Source organism: Sceloporus occidentalis, unplaced genomic scaffold (assembly GCF_023333645.1).
Source record: "Sceloporus occidentalis isolate IW3139 unplaced genomic scaffold, rSceOcc1.0.p SCAF_4, whole genome shotgun sequence".
In the NCBI taxonomy this organism is placed as follows: Eukaryota; Metazoa; Chordata; class Lepidosauria; order Squamata; family Phrynosomatidae; genus Sceloporus; species Sceloporus occidentalis.
The window spans coordinates 62,765,415-62,782,282 of record NW_028316984.1 but is presented as its reverse complement, the minus strand read 5'-3'; the positions used below and the strand labels follow the sequence as shown (position 1 = coordinate 62,782,282).

General features: G+C 38.4%; 1 protein-coding gene across 3 annotated transcripts in view; it reads right to left on the bottom strand.

Moving 5' to 3' along the window:
• Positions 1 to 16,868, bottom strand: part of LOC149313919 (actin-related protein 3) — a 66,093-nt gene that overhangs the window by 16,137 nt on the left and 33,088 nt on the right. Inside the window, exons 2-6 of one of the 3 annotated variants that reach the window (XM_089520158.1) lie at positions 14,851 to 14,906; positions 11,431 to 11,476; positions 7,666 to 7,790; positions 5,961 to 6,071; positions 2,986 to 3,081 (exon numbers count right to left, since the gene is read on the bottom strand). In XM_089520158.1, the coding sequence (XP_089376284.1) occupies positions 2,986 to 3,081; positions 5,961 to 6,071; positions 7,666 to 7,790; positions 11,431 to 11,476; positions 14,851 to 14,889 (417 nt within the window). In that variant the 5' untranslated portion in view covers positions 14,890 to 14,906. Of the gene's footprint in view, positions 1 to 2,985; positions 3,082 to 5,960; positions 6,072 to 7,665; positions 7,791 to 10,033; positions 10,255 to 11,430; positions 11,477 to 14,850; positions 14,907 to 16,868 lie in introns of those variants that run through there. The other 2 variants (XM_089520157.1, XM_089520159.1) reach the window with 2 other exon arrangements.

Sequence of the window (16,868 nt, the reverse complement as noted above, 5' to 3'; positions counted from 1 at the left end):
CCCAAAGGATTCTCAGACTTCTCAATACCTCAACATTTCTGTTAAGCATTTTTGTTAATGAATTTTATGAGACTTTCTTTTATGAAAATGAAATGTTTATATGGAAACATTAATTATTAGGAAAATTTCCGAATAAGATCTTGTTATCACTGAAAGTGGCACAGATAATTTCTTACAAAGCAGGATAAGTAGGAGCTGATTTAAAACACAGTTGAACATGGCCCTACTTCTCAAGTCAAAATAACCTTTTAGAAGTGTTTTTTCTCTATAATGCAAAGAATTCCTGCCAATATCTCCTGAGGCTTGGTTCTAGGACACTCCAAGAATATCCATATATGCTCAAGTCCCATTAAATACAATGGCATAGCAAAGTGGGGTCTCTTACATAAAATGGAAAATCAAGATTTGCTATTTGGAATTTTTAAAAAAATATTTTCAAGCTGTGGATATTTGAATCCATGGTTAAAAAGTCTGTGGATAAGGAGGGCTGACTGTATGTTTTAGGAGGGCTATTCAGGTTCAAGCAAGCTTTAAAGAGATTTGGTGACAAACAAAGGTCTCATTCCCACTACAGAATAATAATAATAATAAAAACTTTATTTATATACCGCTTTTCCAACAAGATCAAAGCGGTTTACAGATTCAGTCAAAATATATATGTATCACATCATACCACAATATAATTGCAATTACAGGTACAAATTCCAATAAAAGATGTTAAAAACAGCATATAAAACAGTCATAAACTCTATCTGTCATAATTAAACATCTTGAGATAAACTTCTATTAGGGAATAATTTCTTTATAAAGAGTCAGGAGGGTATACTAGCCAGAAGAAATGAGTTTTCAACGCCTTCTTAAAGGCATCCAAGGTAGAACTAAGTCGAATCTCTTCCGGGAGTTTATTCCAATACATAGGAGCTGTCACTGTGAATGCTCTTTGGTGAGTTGCTGCTAGTCTCACCCTGGGGTACTCGAGTAAGAACTTCCCTGTTGTTCTGAGGGTGCGGGGCAGATTGTGTGGGGAGAGGCGTTCCTCAAGTAACTCGAGGCCCAATCCATGTAGGGCTTTATAGGTAATAACCAACACTTTGTATTGAACCTGGAAGCTAATTGGCAACCAGTGGAGAGATCTTAACACCGGTGTTATGTGGTCCGACCATGAAGTTCCAGCAACCAATCTGGCTGCAGCATTATGAACTAGCTGAAGCATCCGAACCTGGTACAAAGGTAGCCCCATGTAGAGCGCATTACAGAAATCTAACCGAGAGGTTACCAGCACGTGTACTACTAGAATAAATTGGTTTCCAAATTGGTGGTTGAAATAGCCCTTGTTTGCACTTGTGCCAAATCATGGGACTAGTTCGATAAGGGGCCCGGTGCTAGACCTATATAAACTGCTTCTTCTGGATCTGCTAAATCCCCCCCCCCCCCCGGTATTTTGCAATAAATCAATGCAGTGCAAGTTTGAATGGGATGTGGATCAGAATTGGTTCCTTGTGATGCAATGATCTGCCTACCTCTTGAACCTCCCCCTCCCTGAGCGAAGCACCATTTTTGGGCTGCCACTCTACTTCTCCTCTTTACCATTCTTCTCCCCTTCTTTATAACCATTCCTCTGTTGTTGTTTTTACTTTTGGGACTTTTGGGGAACTTTTCCCCATCTTGTAGTACTTTGAGTTTACCTGCCCTTTCCTTTGCCGGCCGATGTTTTTGGTTGTGTGTTTTGTTTTTTACGACAACGGATGCGAAAGAGCACGTCACCAAATGTGAGTGGAAATGTTGATGCAATTGCCATGGTTAACAGGTGGGAAAGAAACTACAAAAGAGGGTCCTTTTGAATCGATTCATTGGTAAATGTGAATGAGAAGTGGGTTAATTTGCAACAGGAAAATTCGATTGGCTCAAATGTAGTGTGAATGATGCTCCACTGTTGAACCGAATCATCGATCTGGATTGCAAACTGAATTAATTGTAAGTGGGAATGGGGCCAAAATGAATCTTACATACTGGCATCTCATATGGCTTCAAGAAGGAACTAAGCATCCATAGCAACTGTAGTAATTCCATATGTTCATTTGAGTGAAATGCTATATGAAACGCTCTAACTTGTTTTCTGGAAAACAGCCTAAACGTTGCACATTAAGAAGTTTAATTACAGGCATACCTCAATTAACAAAGCCTTGAACAAAGAAGCTCCTTTTTACATGTACTCATCCCCCCCTTCCTTCTTACCCTCTGTCTAACTGGAAGGTTTTGTTTTGTTTTGAAGCAGTATTGGCATTTGTAAGATGGTGAGGGACGACCCGAGAAACACAAACTTTCAGTGTCAGACTTCAGCAGTGTGCCTTCAGTAAACAATGGAAGAACACTTGAGCTGGAAAAGAATGGAGTTCTGCCCTACTGTGAGTGTGTGTGCCTTTTTATAACAGGTAAGGTTCCTCCAGAATCCCTTACTAAGCATGTATGAATAGAAAACCAGAGAGAAATGAAGACCAGATAAGTCTGCCTCACGAGCTGTATCAAGCACATTAGAGCACAGATCTGTACATTTGGCTGCCAAAATGGAAATTGTTAAAAAAATGGGGGCTGGTGAAAAGAAAGGTAATATTTACATGCATTTTGGAAGCAGCCTTCAAGTGTTCACTTTTCTAGAAGATTCATAGAATCAGAGAGCTGGAAGAGAGCACTAGGATCATCCAGTCGAAAACCCATGCATAAGCTAATAAAAAAAATGTTTTTGTGAGCTTACGCATGATGTACCACGCTTGGCTGTTTCATTCCATATGTACATATTAGTTTAAAATGTTTGCTGAAACATGTTGAATCGCTCTTCTTTTTTGCGGTGTAGAAACTATGCTTATTCTTTTCATGTTATTTCTGGTACCATTTTCTGTTAAAAGTAATGCCAAGGAATACTTTGATAACTGAGATATACTTATATTTGAGACATGCATGCCAACTATACACTAAATTGTATCTCACCTGAACAGCAATGTAAAGCCCAGGAACATTGAAGGACTCAAACATGATTTCAGCAGTATATTCCCTGTTTTCTGGAGTATTTAGAGGAGGTTCAGTCTGGAAAAGAAAAGGATATGAGCAATGCAAAAATTATACTAGTGCTTACAGAACATAACAACCAAATATTCTTTTAATATGAACTTACTGGTAGACTTTTTTAACATGAACATGTACAGTACTTACTTCCACAGAATTTTAGTGGTAATTGTACAATTTTCTGAGATGTTGTACCTCCACATGCTTTACCTTTATCATCTAAATATAATGTATCTAACAATGTAGTAAGAAGCATTATTTTTAAAAATTCTGTAAACTCTCTTTAGCGATGTGGTGGCTCAGTAGTTAAGATGGTGACTCTGACAACTGCAAGTTTAGCAGGTTGGCAGTTCAAGGCCACGTGAGGCAATGAGCTCCCATCACTAGTCTCAGCTTCAGCAGTTTGAAAGCATGTAAAAGTGCAAGTAAATAAATAAGTACCACTTCAGTGGGAAGGTAGCAGCATTGTGTGCAGTCATACTGGCCACATGATCACAGTCGTCTTTGACTATGCTGGCTCTTTGGATTAGTAACTGAGATGAGCACTGCCCCCTACAGTCAGACATAACTTGACAACCTTATCAAAGTGGAAACCTTTACCTTTACCAATAAACCCTCTTTATAACACAAATGGCCTGAATACAATTCAGTAACATATTGTATTTTATAACTTATGACTTCATGTTTCTTCTTCCATAAAAGGACAGTGTCATTTGGTACTTCAGTGCACAGCTGTTCCATCATTCTTTGCCACTGTCCCCCAAACATCAATGAGCTAAAGAATGTCATACAAAAATTAAATTTTGCTTTTTAATAGGTAGAAAAGAACACCAGTGTCTGAGGGGGTGGGTAAATCCAAAGAAAATACACATTGTCAACTATTTGGCTATCCTATTTGTAATCATACTGGCAGCATAGCCCTTACTATGCCTGGTAAGACAGTTACCCAGACCACCAGGTCCATTGCGATCAAGTAGAAGCCCCAGATGGTATTTCTCGCACAAGAGTGTCACGAAGCCTCCTGCTTCCTAAAATTTTATTTCCTAAATAATTTCCTAAAATCTTATGATTGTAAGGACATTTGTAAGATGACAGTTAACGGGAAAGGGCAGGAATTTTACCAAGTAGCAGGTGACTGGTATTACCTGGCATGGGTTTTCTCTACCTTATAGTAAGCAGGCTTCCTCACTTTGTCGTTCTTTGCTGTGCATACTGTCCATTATTGCTTTTGTAGGGGTGGTTTCTTTTAATTTTTAGTCATGCCCCAGTAGAACCCTGGAGCCATGGTCAAATTCATTTAAAATGGAGCATGTCTGGAGCACACTACTCCTAAATGGGGGGGGAGGGAGTTGCACAAGGTATCCTGCCTCACAAATGAATGTCAGGCAGGCCTACATGACTGATGCATGCCCCAGCAGGCCCAGGACACACACCAAATTTCCCCCAGCCCTTGGACTAAGAGCCACTAGATGACTATGCAACAAGTGGGCTAACTAATTCTGGGACTTTGCTCTATATCACATGAGGTCATATGAGCTCTGCACAGCAAAGGGATGGGGCAGGGCTTGTCTTATTCATAACTGGACAACTGCACAATTATTTCACCCCACCCCTTTGTCCCTTAGTTGGTTTCTCTCTGTGTATGCGTGAGTGTGCGTGTGCTTTCAAATGAATTTCGCAGGATTTTTTAAGCAAGGAGTACTCAGTGGAGGTTTTTCCAGTTCCTTCCTCTGAAATATAGGCTATATCACCTGGTATTCCTTGGCAGTATCCCATCTAAGTACTAACCAGATCTGACCCTGCTAGCTTCCAAGAGCAGAGAAGATCTGGTGACATTAGGGTATTTAGCCCCCTCTTAGGCACTGCATACATAATAGCAACAGCAATAGCAAGTACTTTTCTATACCACTTATCAGAACACTTAAGCACTCCCTAAGTGGTTTACAATGTGTAACCTAATTGCCCCCAACAAGCTGGGTACTCAATTTAGCAACCTCGAAAGGATGCCAGGCTGAATCGATCCCGAGTCCCTGGCTGGTATTGAACTTACAATCTTGCAGCTGTGAGTGAGTGGCTGCAGCACTGGCATTTAACCACTGCCCCACCAGGGCTACTACATACTGTCTGCATATATGATCACGTATTGTCTTTGACTCTTAAAATCCAGGTAAGCAAATTAATTACCAAATTAAAATCAAGGTGACTCAAATCAATCAAACCACAATTTTAAAAAGTAGATGGAACTAAATGCCAGTGACTAAGAACTGTATCTTAGCAACAATTGTTTTAATAGTCCCAATTCTATTCAAGGAGCAACAGACATGCCTATGCTGTACCACTGGAGAGATACTTATCTAGAATGCAGTTGCCAGGACACCAGTATTGAACTTAGATAGCTTTTGCTAGTTGGGAAAGAGAAACAGAAGCAAAGATATCCTGAACTTAGAAGCTCTGGGGTTTGAAACAGAAAAGGAATGCTACTTTAACCAGTAACTCCTGCCCAGTTTGTCTTTGTGAGTCAAACCTTCTCACTGAAAGCTTGCATGGCACCTTATCATCTTTTTTTTAAAGCACAACATAGGGCTTTGCTGCTTTGGTTGTTTTTTTTTTTTTTTAATTTTAGCTTCTAATTTTCTCCCTTCTGTCTTCCCTAAAAGGAAAGTCTCATACCCCAATTGTATTTTCTAGTAGCTTTCTAATACTTGTATCAAATGTTTTGCACTCTTTATTTTGATGTATGTTTGTGCCGTTTAGCCCAGATATTTGTTGAGGGGTAACCAAGTAAAAACCAACAATAGCTGGTGCAGCAATAAGTTGTAAATAAGAAGCTTAATACAACTTTGTATATGGACAGGGTAATATTCTACATCTCCAGAACTTCAAAAATAGGTTGTACTCACCAATAGAAAATAATGATCTTCAGGTTCTGCCCTTAAATACTTAAAGATAACTTGTTCCATAAACCTCTCCATCAAGTCCCAGTCTTCAACTATACCATGACGGATGGGCCACTGTTAAAAATGTCCACACAAAGTTTTAAAATTATGTTAGAACTATGTACATACAATTGTATATTAACCTGAAGATTACTGTTCTGCCTACAAAAGCAAATATTGCAAAAGGGAGGGTTTTCATTAAATTTTTTATTCTTTTTATTCTTTTTTCTTTTCTTCTTTAATATCACCCCTATAAAATGTAGTGACAAAACTAACTGTCATTACAGTGGACATACACTAATTTACAAGCTATGGAGAATTTGCATGGTAATACAGAGGGGGAAAAATGTATTACACGGTAATACATAGAGGGGGAAAAATTAAGCTGGGGAGATGCTTGGGTCAAGTACCATACTGACCCAGGTATTTCAGCTCAATTTTTTGACCTCAACTTCTTGACTTATACACAAGTATATATGGTAACTATTCAGTTCTCTAATATCAATTTATTTCCACACTAGGGTTAATCAACAAAAGCCTTCACAGCTGGAGACTCTGTAACATACACATTCATGAATTGGGAAGGCCCTTCTTCAGAGAGCAGGGAGATGGTGCCTTGAGGGGTTCAAGCCTCCTGTACTGTGACATCCTATAATTCCTCAATGCCATTCCTGGGACTGTCTGACTAAGTGCCAACTTCTGCAGTTTTCAGTCCCATAGAAATATTTATTTCCCCAAATTTTTAAACATCAGAAATATTGTGGCTTATCTGTTCATTTGTGTCTCTGTATGTATATGCCTTCAAAATGCCCATTGACTTATGATGACCCCATGGATTTCACAGAGTTTTCTTAAGCAAGGAATCCTCAGGGGTGGTTTTGCCAGTTCCTTCCTCTGAAATATAGCTAACAGCACATAATGAATAATTCTTTGCATTGTTTTAACCCACTTGCTAATTTTATGTCACACTGTTTACACTGCTTTAGCTGTTCCATGTTCTTTATTTAAAAATATTGTTGCAGTTTATACTGTTGTACCTAGAAACCAGTATGATACAGCAAATTAAAGCAAGTTACAATAGCTGGTGCAAGGCAGTGATTGCAATGCTGTCTTTAGATGAGGAACACATGTTCAAATCCATGCTCATTTCTGAAAGGAAGCCTAGACTCTCACAGACCTCCTGCCATGCCAGCATTTTGCTTTGAGGCCTCTGCTGGACAGAAATGTAACCACACAGTAAACTTTCCAATTCCTTTACTCTGTTTTCTGATTCTATATGGATGTTTCGTGACTGAACTAGTAGCATGCTGTTTTATGCACTAACCCCAAGTCTGATGAAGCTACTGCTCTACAAGACAAACTGCAAAGATTGAACAACAAATCTATATGAAACATGGCTTATTTCTCAGAAGTATCAGATTTAGATTATTATTATTATTATTATTATTATTTCTCCCCAACGACAGAGGTGGGGTACAACATAGACTAAAATACATAAATCCATCCACTTAAGCTAAAACACATAAATACAGGACACATTAAAATCACTCAACATAAAATTTAAAATATATCAATTTAAAATTTGTCATTTAAAACTGACCGGGCAAGTATGCCAGAAGAGATAGGTCTTTAATACTGTTTTGAATTTGGACAGCATTCAGACAAATACCTTTGTTGCATATGTTGGTTTTTCTATTGCTTCATCCCCAATAAAGAAATCTAGGTCATCCACACCTTTCATAACCCTTCTCTGTGCTTGATCGACAACTTTGGCCGATTCCTTAATAGCGATACCTTAAATAAAGAGGAAACGTGCAATCAAAGTATAGAAAGAATTGTGTTACAACATTTCAAAGACATAAAGAATTGACAACAATGAAAAAGTTACATTTCAATGCATTTTAAATTTCTGACTTACAGGAGCTAAAGAACTCTCTGATATTGTAGTACTAAGAAAAAACGGAATGCTGCAAACATAGTCTCATCAAAGTTGTTTAACTCACCCCCTATGTAGTAAATTATTGGAATGTTACTTTATCTCTACACCTTCCCTCTTTAGACTCTTATCTTTAGTTTCACTGGCCTTCTTTTCTACCATAAACCTTTATCACCCAATATATTCTTTCACAAATCTCTCCTTTAAATTCTAAGTTTATTTTGTTGTCTAAACAGAAATCCTATAAATGAAAAAATGAAGTATTAGATTACAATACTTAGGATTATTAATGTAATTTCAACTCGTTTTTACTCAAGATACCTCTGTTGAGTCTAGAAGGAAACCTTTGCTATTAAGGAATGGGAGAAGAAAACAATTCAAATAAGCTTTCACTTAAGAACATTGCTCTTTGCCAAATAAAGATACAGTACAGTCGGCTCTTCTTATACAGATTTTTTAATACATGGATTCAAGCATCCACGGTTTGAAAATGTTAAAAAAAAAGTATAAATTTCAAATATCAAACCTTGATTTTCCAATTTTTATAAAGGACACCATTTTGCTATGTCATTATATTTAATGGGACTTGAGCATCCACATATTATGTTATCCATGGGGAATCTTGGAACCAAACCCCAGTGTATAACAAGGGTCCACTGCACAATAGCATTTATCAAAACAAATACAGTGTTCCCTTCCTTTACGTGGGGGATCCGTTCTGGACCCCCCCCCCGCCTATGGGGAATTCCCGCATGCTCGAGCCCCATTTAAATGAATGGGGCTCGTGCACACGGTGGCGAATGCGCACAATGGGCACACGCGCCATTACCTCTTATGGGGCACATCGCTCCTTTTCGCAGTGCAGCTTTCAGCATATGCTGATAGCCACGTATGACACGGCCGCACTGTAAAGTGGACAGTGTGCAGATGTTGAACAAGGGGGGAAGTCACTGTTTAATGATGAAATTCATTCCGTATTCTCGGCAGGTTCTTTCCCAGATTTTAACATGATTCTACAAAACTATTGTGGAAATATGCAATTGTAAGCACCATGCCAGCCGAAACGGAATTCCACAATCAAACTGACAACTGACATCTCTCAAGGGCACTCCTACTAAATTGTAGTGGGCACTGGCATACTCTTCCAACTGAGTATTCAGATGATTGCAGATTGCTGGAATATTGCCTGATAGGCCTGATGTGCCCAAAATACCACTGAGTGGGTTCCACCTAATGGCAGTCATCCACTTCAGAAGAAAGGGTTTTCACTTTTTCTTCTTCCCACACATATCTATCAGAGAGTCCCCAAATTCTCCAGATTTTGGGGTATACAAGAAACTGCAGGCGAAGGCAAGAGCTGTACATTCATTTGATTCAAAAGTACAAATGAGTTCATTGATCAAGTACATCACAAATCTAATATGACTAGTCGTTCTTTACTTGAGTACACAAAAAGTTATGATATTTAATGCATTTTTTATGCCTAAGATATGTAACTGCCACTAAATCAGACATTGGGCAACTCTGAAATATGAAAGAGGAAAAAAAAAACACTGTTAGAAAAGCAGTACATTCTAACAGTATGAACTACACATTACATTTGGGTAGGAAAAAGGACCAGGTTGCCATGGTATTTAAAGATGGGAATTGTTCCTGCAATATAAAGTGGCTGACTTGGAATTGTGCTACACATAAATAAAAACCTTTGACAACAAATAAGGTGGTGTTCCTACTCCATTAGATATGACATTCACAATGATTAAGCCACTAATTTATACATTTAGAAGTAAGGTATCGAAAAAGACACTCACAGCTTAAAATAACTTTTTAAAAAGCATTACATGTAATGCAAGATGCATTCACAACTGTAAGAATGCTCAGGAATTGGAGTTAAATTAATAAATGGCAAGTTGAGCCATGTCAAGCAGGCATAATTGAGGGGAAAAAGTAAACAGAAATATAATTAATAGTTTTTTCTGTGCTTCAAGGGAAAAAAGACAAGGAAAAGCATAGGTAGTCTTTTGGTCACATCTGAGGGTTTTTTCCTCCTATTTTCCCACTTTTTATTTAAAAGCCTAATTTGTGCAGTAAAAATACACACCCATATGTGAGACTATAATAAGTGATGTCTGGAACAAAATGTGCCGTAACAGGAATGGTATTGTTCCACCTGTTTCTCAAAGCGTGGTCCAAGTACCACCAGGGCTTCTCTAGCCACTTTCAGACGGACTTCAGTGCTGCAATCTGACTGGCAGCATTTTCCTTCACCACCTTGCACCACAGGCATATTGAAGCTTTTTAAATGGGCTGATATCTGCATCACTGAGAGTTGGGGAGATGGGAACCAGCTCCCACTTGAACATGCAAAGTTGGAAAACAGAATAGAAAAGAGAGGAAACAGATGACAGATGGAGTAAGCAGTCAAGCACATGTGAAGGGGAAGGGGGGGTGAAAGTAAGGAGAGTGGGATGGTCAAGAGTTAATTGTTAACTATATTACACATTTAAAAAAATATATTTTGTGAATTATTTTGAGCAGGCTAAAAAAAACAGCATAAAATAATTTATATGAATAAAATAGAAGGCTGGACAAATTGCACAGAAAGAGAAGACTCCTACGAGGTTTCTGGCAGTAGCAGCATCCTCTGACTCAGAAGCAGGGGTGGAATTGGTATTCAACAATTTTCCGAATGTGTTGAAATTTGGTGTTTCCAACCACTTGGGAAAAACTGATAGAAAGAAAAACTTCACTGGGAAAAGTGCTGTAACTTAAGGGAGCTTTCTTTCCTGCTCCCAGCACCGCAAAACAGTGCAACTTTGTTGACTTTGTGCAGTCTTAAAAACTGCACAGCTAGAATACAGCACAACTCTCCAAGGCAAATTTGCATGTCTACACTAATTAAAATTGTACATTTTAAATAAGTATCTGAATGGTTCAACACTGAAAAGGTGAGAATGGAGAACATTTCTTGAATGCTAAGCCTTAAAGCTGGACATTGTAACTGTGAAAACTACAACTATTTCCCCCTCTAAATTGCTTAATCCCTGCCAAGACTGCGCCTCTGCTGCCCTTTCTGGGCTGTTTTTTTCAAACAGCTTGCTCCCTGAACTCTCTGGGCTCAACTGTAAACCTTCCTTTGCGCTTTCTCCCTTAGTTTTATTAAATGCTCCAAGTCTTTGTTATTTTCTGCTTGTACTGTATTCCTTCCTCCAGTTTTCATGTCTCCTTCCTCCAAGTCTAATTCTGCTTTACCTATGATGAATTGAGTATACAAGTTAAACAAATAGGGTGGTAGAATGCAGCCTTGCCACCACCCTGTCAACTGAAACCATTCAATTTCTCCACATTCTGCCCTATCATCAGGACAATCAAATATTGTTGCACACACATTTCTTTAAGAGTGGTCCACAGTTTTTCATGATCTATACTATATAATCAAAGACCATTATCCAACATATGTTAGTAATATGACCCCTAATGCCTCTTCCTTTTCTGTACCTTTGTTGTTCTCGTGCTTTGGGATGTGATCTCCAGAGGAGGCGTGCTAGTTGTTCCAAGGGGGCACAAGAATATTTTCAGGTCCATTCAGGAAAAAGAGTAGGAAAGAGATAAAGGAATAGTAGCACTCGTTCAGAGTGCACACATACACATGTAATTACAAACATACCAAAAGAGAAAAGTGTTTGGCAGGAGGAGGCACTGCTGCCAGGACATACCCGAAAGAGCTGATGAGTGGCAAGGGGGATTCACAGGGAAGAACAAACATGAGAGAGAAGAGAGAGGGAAGCAACAACAACCAGTGTTGAATGGAATGATTATTCTTCTGCTGGCAGCGCTAGCTCATGCAACTTGGAAGTTTGGGGAGCAATATCACCACCAATAAACAGCAAGCGCAACCCAAGCAATGTGGAGGCAAGAACAGCTACATGGAGTCTTGCATTATCTCCAAGGTGCTGCTTCTCCTCATATTCTCCATCCTTCTGGGTGTGAGTCTGGCTGCTCTTTGGACAGAGTGTGTAGCCACTCCACTTCTTGCAGCTTGCTTGGGGCTGCTATGCTTTTTCAAAGCTCTCATGGGAGAGAGATTTGGAGAGCAGGCAATCAGCTAGACTTTTGGGAGTGTGTGTGTGGGGGGGGGGGGGGAATAGCAGCATGCATACAAACATTTTTGTAAATTGCAAATTTGAATGTATACATATACAGCGAGAGGCTGATGCAGACTCCATCCAATATGCACATATATGCAAAGGGGATCACAGGAGTAAAAAGTTTTGAGAATCACTGCTATACCCCGCTTGAACATCTGGTATTCCTCACTCCATGTATGGTAAAAGTCTTTGTTCTAGAATTTTGAGTACCACTGTGCTTGAATGGGAAATTAATGCAGTAGTCCTGAGGTTACTACAATTCCTGGTGTCCCCTTTCTTGGTGATTGGAATGCACATGTTCAATTTGTGGGCCATTCTTTTATCTTCTATATTTGTTGACATATTTTAGTTAGAAATAGAGTAGATTCTGTCTCACGACTGAAGCAGCTCTAATGGTATGCTATCTGCTCCTAGTGATTTATTTCTCCCAAATGCTCTGAGTGCAACTTCCACTTTACTTTCTAAAATTGGAAGTTTGTCTTGAAATGACTCTTCCTCAAATGAATCCGTCACTCTTTCATCTCTTCTATATAGTTCTTCCATATACTGTTTCCACTGTCTTTTTATTTCTACTTGGTCATGTAATGTGTTCCCCTGGTAGAATAGATTACAATATAAAATATCAGTAACTATCAGCTGATCATGCCATATCAACTGTCCTCATTTTATGATTGGATCTGCTTCTGCAGTACCATTCTGTGACTGATGGGCCTCAGTAATTTTCAGCTCTCTCAAGATGACCCTGGAGACAAAATGCAAGAGAACCCTACTTGAAGAGGTTCAAGCAGGAAAATTCAATTATTTTCATTTCCAGTGGACTCTCTAACATTGCATGGTTTCTAGAAGCTATTTAAAGTGCTCAGTCCTTACAAATATCTGTGGGGAAAATATGTTTTCCTTCTTAGGTTTTTGTACTTCTGCAACCTTGGGATTCACTTGAATGTGCTGCTCCCACTCTCTTGTTTCTCAGCAGTCTTACAAAACATTATATTGGTAGATTTGAATAATCAGTAATTTGTTTAATGAAGATTAATTACAGGTGATTCTCTTCTAGGCAAAAAAATACAACTAGCTGCAGTTCAAATAACTATTTGTAAATTTGTCCTCACAGAAGGAACAGCAATAAATGGTTCCATTTGATTAACTTATTACACATCTTGAAACAGTAAATTTGTACAATTTGTCTTTTTCTGAAGAGAAAAAAAGAACATCAGAAAATCTACTGTCCTCCCAAGAATGGCCTACATTTCACAGAAATGTAGGAGGAAAATGGATTCACTTGGCCGTCTTGGAAATGCACGACAGATGGGGAGGAGGTAGGATTCTGGAAGCTACTCCTGTCAAGTCTCTGTGCAAGTGCAAGAATACATTTGTGTGAGGCACAGGGACTATGAAGAATAAAGATGCAAGACATATAAGGCACGAGAAGTCAGCAGTCCAATGCCAACTGGTTTCCTATATCCAGAGCAGACAAGCACAGGCATGTGCTGGCTAACTCCTGAATCAGTAACTCAGGGCAAGCACTCACAATAAATACATAAAAAAGCATTGCAACTTGGATCCTGCCAACTCTTAATGTTCTTTCCATTAAGCTTCTTTTAATCTTGCTGTATTTGCTCCAGTTATTTGCTAGTCAGTGAAATTAAACTTCCTAACAGGACACGATTGCATGAATCAGTCACCTAACACTGTTACTGAAAAGGTTGAAAACCAACACATCTCCAAGGTCTAATTAACTCTGGTCTACATTCTAATCAGAACAATGTTACTTAAAAAAACAGACTTTAATAAAAAGCAATAATAATAATCCAATGGAATCCCTAAAACCTTTTTCAAGAACCATTTGTAAACTAGTCAGAAATTAATTCATATTTCAAACTTTTTCACAAAATTTGATGTCTGTCCCCTACTATATTAACATACTACAGGTTGAGTCTCCCTTATTCGAAAAGCTTAAAACCAAAAGTGTTTTGGATTTCAGTGGTGGTGGTGGCTTTTGTTGTTGTTGTTGTTGTTGTTATTATTATTATTATTATTATGGAGTACCTGTATTTACATATACATAGGTACATAATGAGATATCTTGGAGATATAAACACAACATTCATTTATTCTGTATACACCTTATACACATAGCTGAAAATTTTATACAATTTTAATAGTTTTGTGCATGAAACTATGGTCCCATACAGACAAGGCAATATAAAGCTGCTTCAGGTCACTTTGGAGGTATGCTCTTTAAATGATGCATGTATCTTAAGAGTCCGGAAGCCACGCCAAAGCCACGCTCCAGTCCTAAGGACTGGAGCACAGCTTTGGTGCAGCTTCAAGACTCTTAGGACACATGCATAATTTAATCAGCATACCTCCAAAGTGACCCAAAACAGCTTTATTTTGGCCTGTCTGTATGGGGCCCAAAGTTTGTGTACAGTGAATCATCAGAAAGCAAAGGTGTCACTATCTCAGCCACACATGAAAAAAGAGTATTTTAGATTTCAGAATTCCAGATAAGGGAGACTAAACCTGTACTGTAAATCTAATACTTTTTATTATCTAAACTTCTAAAAATGAAAAAGTTACATGTTTTCCCAATGAATTTGAATAGCTTTCTATTGCCCATAAAACACATCACACAGAAGACTGTTTAATTTCAGTGAAATGTTGAAGGGTACATTTTTAGAACCATGAACTTAAATTAGGTGATGGTGCAGAGCTACTATATATGTCTTTAAAAACAACTGCCATTTGCTCATAAGTAAATAAAACTTACATGAGGGAATGATGAACTGTGGCTCTGTATTTCCAGCATACCCCAATTTAGTATACCTGCAAAGACAGACAAAATCAATACAGACATCAAAATCAGTACAGAAAAGAGATTCCACTGAAACATCAGGAAGTCCACCATGATGATAAGACCTCACAGTAAGAGCTATTCAATAGTGGAATACACTGCCTCAGGAGTGTGGTGTTCCTTCTTTGGAAGTTTTTAGAGGCTAGATGGTCACCTGTCGGGAGTGCTTTGATTGTGTATTCCTGCGAGTCAAGGGTTTGGATGACCTTGTGATTACTTCTAACTCTTACAATTTTGTGATTCTGTATTACATTAATAGTGACCAGTCAAAAAGCAGTATGTACATATCAATGTCACAAGAATAAACACAACTATTTATCCCAAAGATATATTTCTTCTGTGTCCAGAGCCTGGAAATAACCAGTTAAAATTAATTCATTGTGTGATAATTTAATTAAACCTCCCTCCAATGAGGTTCAGCAAGTTGGTCTGTTGGTTAACGGGACTCACTATCAGAATTGGAAAAACAGGTTAAACCCTTCCTCCCCTCAAGAAAAGTTCAGTTACTAAATCTGTTTGGTTAATAACACTCTCTACTTTTGTGTTGCAATAAATATTCACTATCCTTCATATTCATTGCAGGGAGGCATCTCAAGAGGAACAGGATGGTTGGAGCACTAGAGTTGTTAGAAATCAAGGTGGCAGGGACTGAACTTGGGAGCCTGCCCCTGTATGTTTAACACAGCAATAGCAATCAATTTCATTTATATACCACTTCATACTGAACTAAATAGTCTTTAAGCATAATTGCCCCCAACAAGCTGGGTACTGATTTTAGCGACCTTGGAAGAATGCAAGCCTGAGTCGAGCTTGAGCCCTGGCTGGTATTGAACTCGCAACCTTATGATTTTGAGTGAGTGGCTGCAGTACCGCCATTTAACCACTGCGCCACCAGGGCTGATAATCTTTGCACACCGTGTTTTTTTAATGCTTAGTGATTATTGAAGGAGTTACTGAACAGCCGAAATCTGTTCTGCATGTGGTCAGAAACACTCAGAAGATAGCAATGAAATAGTTGTTTTTGAAATGTGAATGAACTACAGTGGTGCCTCGGGTTACGAAATTAATTCGTTCCGCTGTCAATTTCGTAACCCGAAAGGCTTTCGCAAGCCGAATCCCCATAGGCGCTAATGGGGAAAAGCCGCGATTTGGTGTAAAATCGCGCAGAAAAGCACCAAAAGTTTTTTCGTAACCCGAAAAAACTTTCTTAACCCGAAACAGTTTTTTTTAATTAATTTTTTTCGTATCCTGAAAATTTCGTAACGTGGGTAATTCGTATCCCGAGGTACCACTGTATATATAAAAAGATGCGGGAGGGTGACATTGAAAACAAAAGAGATGCAAATAACTGAAAAAGGTTAATTGAAGATTTTGTTAGCTCCAGACCTGTAGGGTAGTCTTCCTCAACTGACCATTTCCAGAGAGACTGTACTACAAATGCCATCAGATTGTATGATTTGTAGTTTAGTACATCTGAAGAATATCAGGTTGGGGAAAGAAATTACCCAAACAGCACTTTTGAAGAAATTAGTACAGAATGTGCACTAGGGGGCAAATGTGACAACAGAACACATCATTCTCTTTAAATCTCAATTTCTTTTTTTAAAAAAAGAGAAATGAGGTTAATTAATTAATGACAGCATATTAAATAAATTTTCTTTCCTAAATTAATTTCCCAATATCTAGCTATTAATATTAATAAAATTATTTTAAACCTATACTTCAGGACTCCATCAGAATCAATGGTATCTGTTACATTTTTTTAATTGTACAGTATAAATAACAGCCCAGTTTCAGGACTTACTGATAAACCAAAACGTGCATCTTTCAAGACATGGAGCCACCAGAATTCTGTACATACCCTGCATAGTGCTTTTTTCCCTTGGTCACATTATGAAACAATCATGTAAGTGCAGGATTAACCTTCTCTCTTT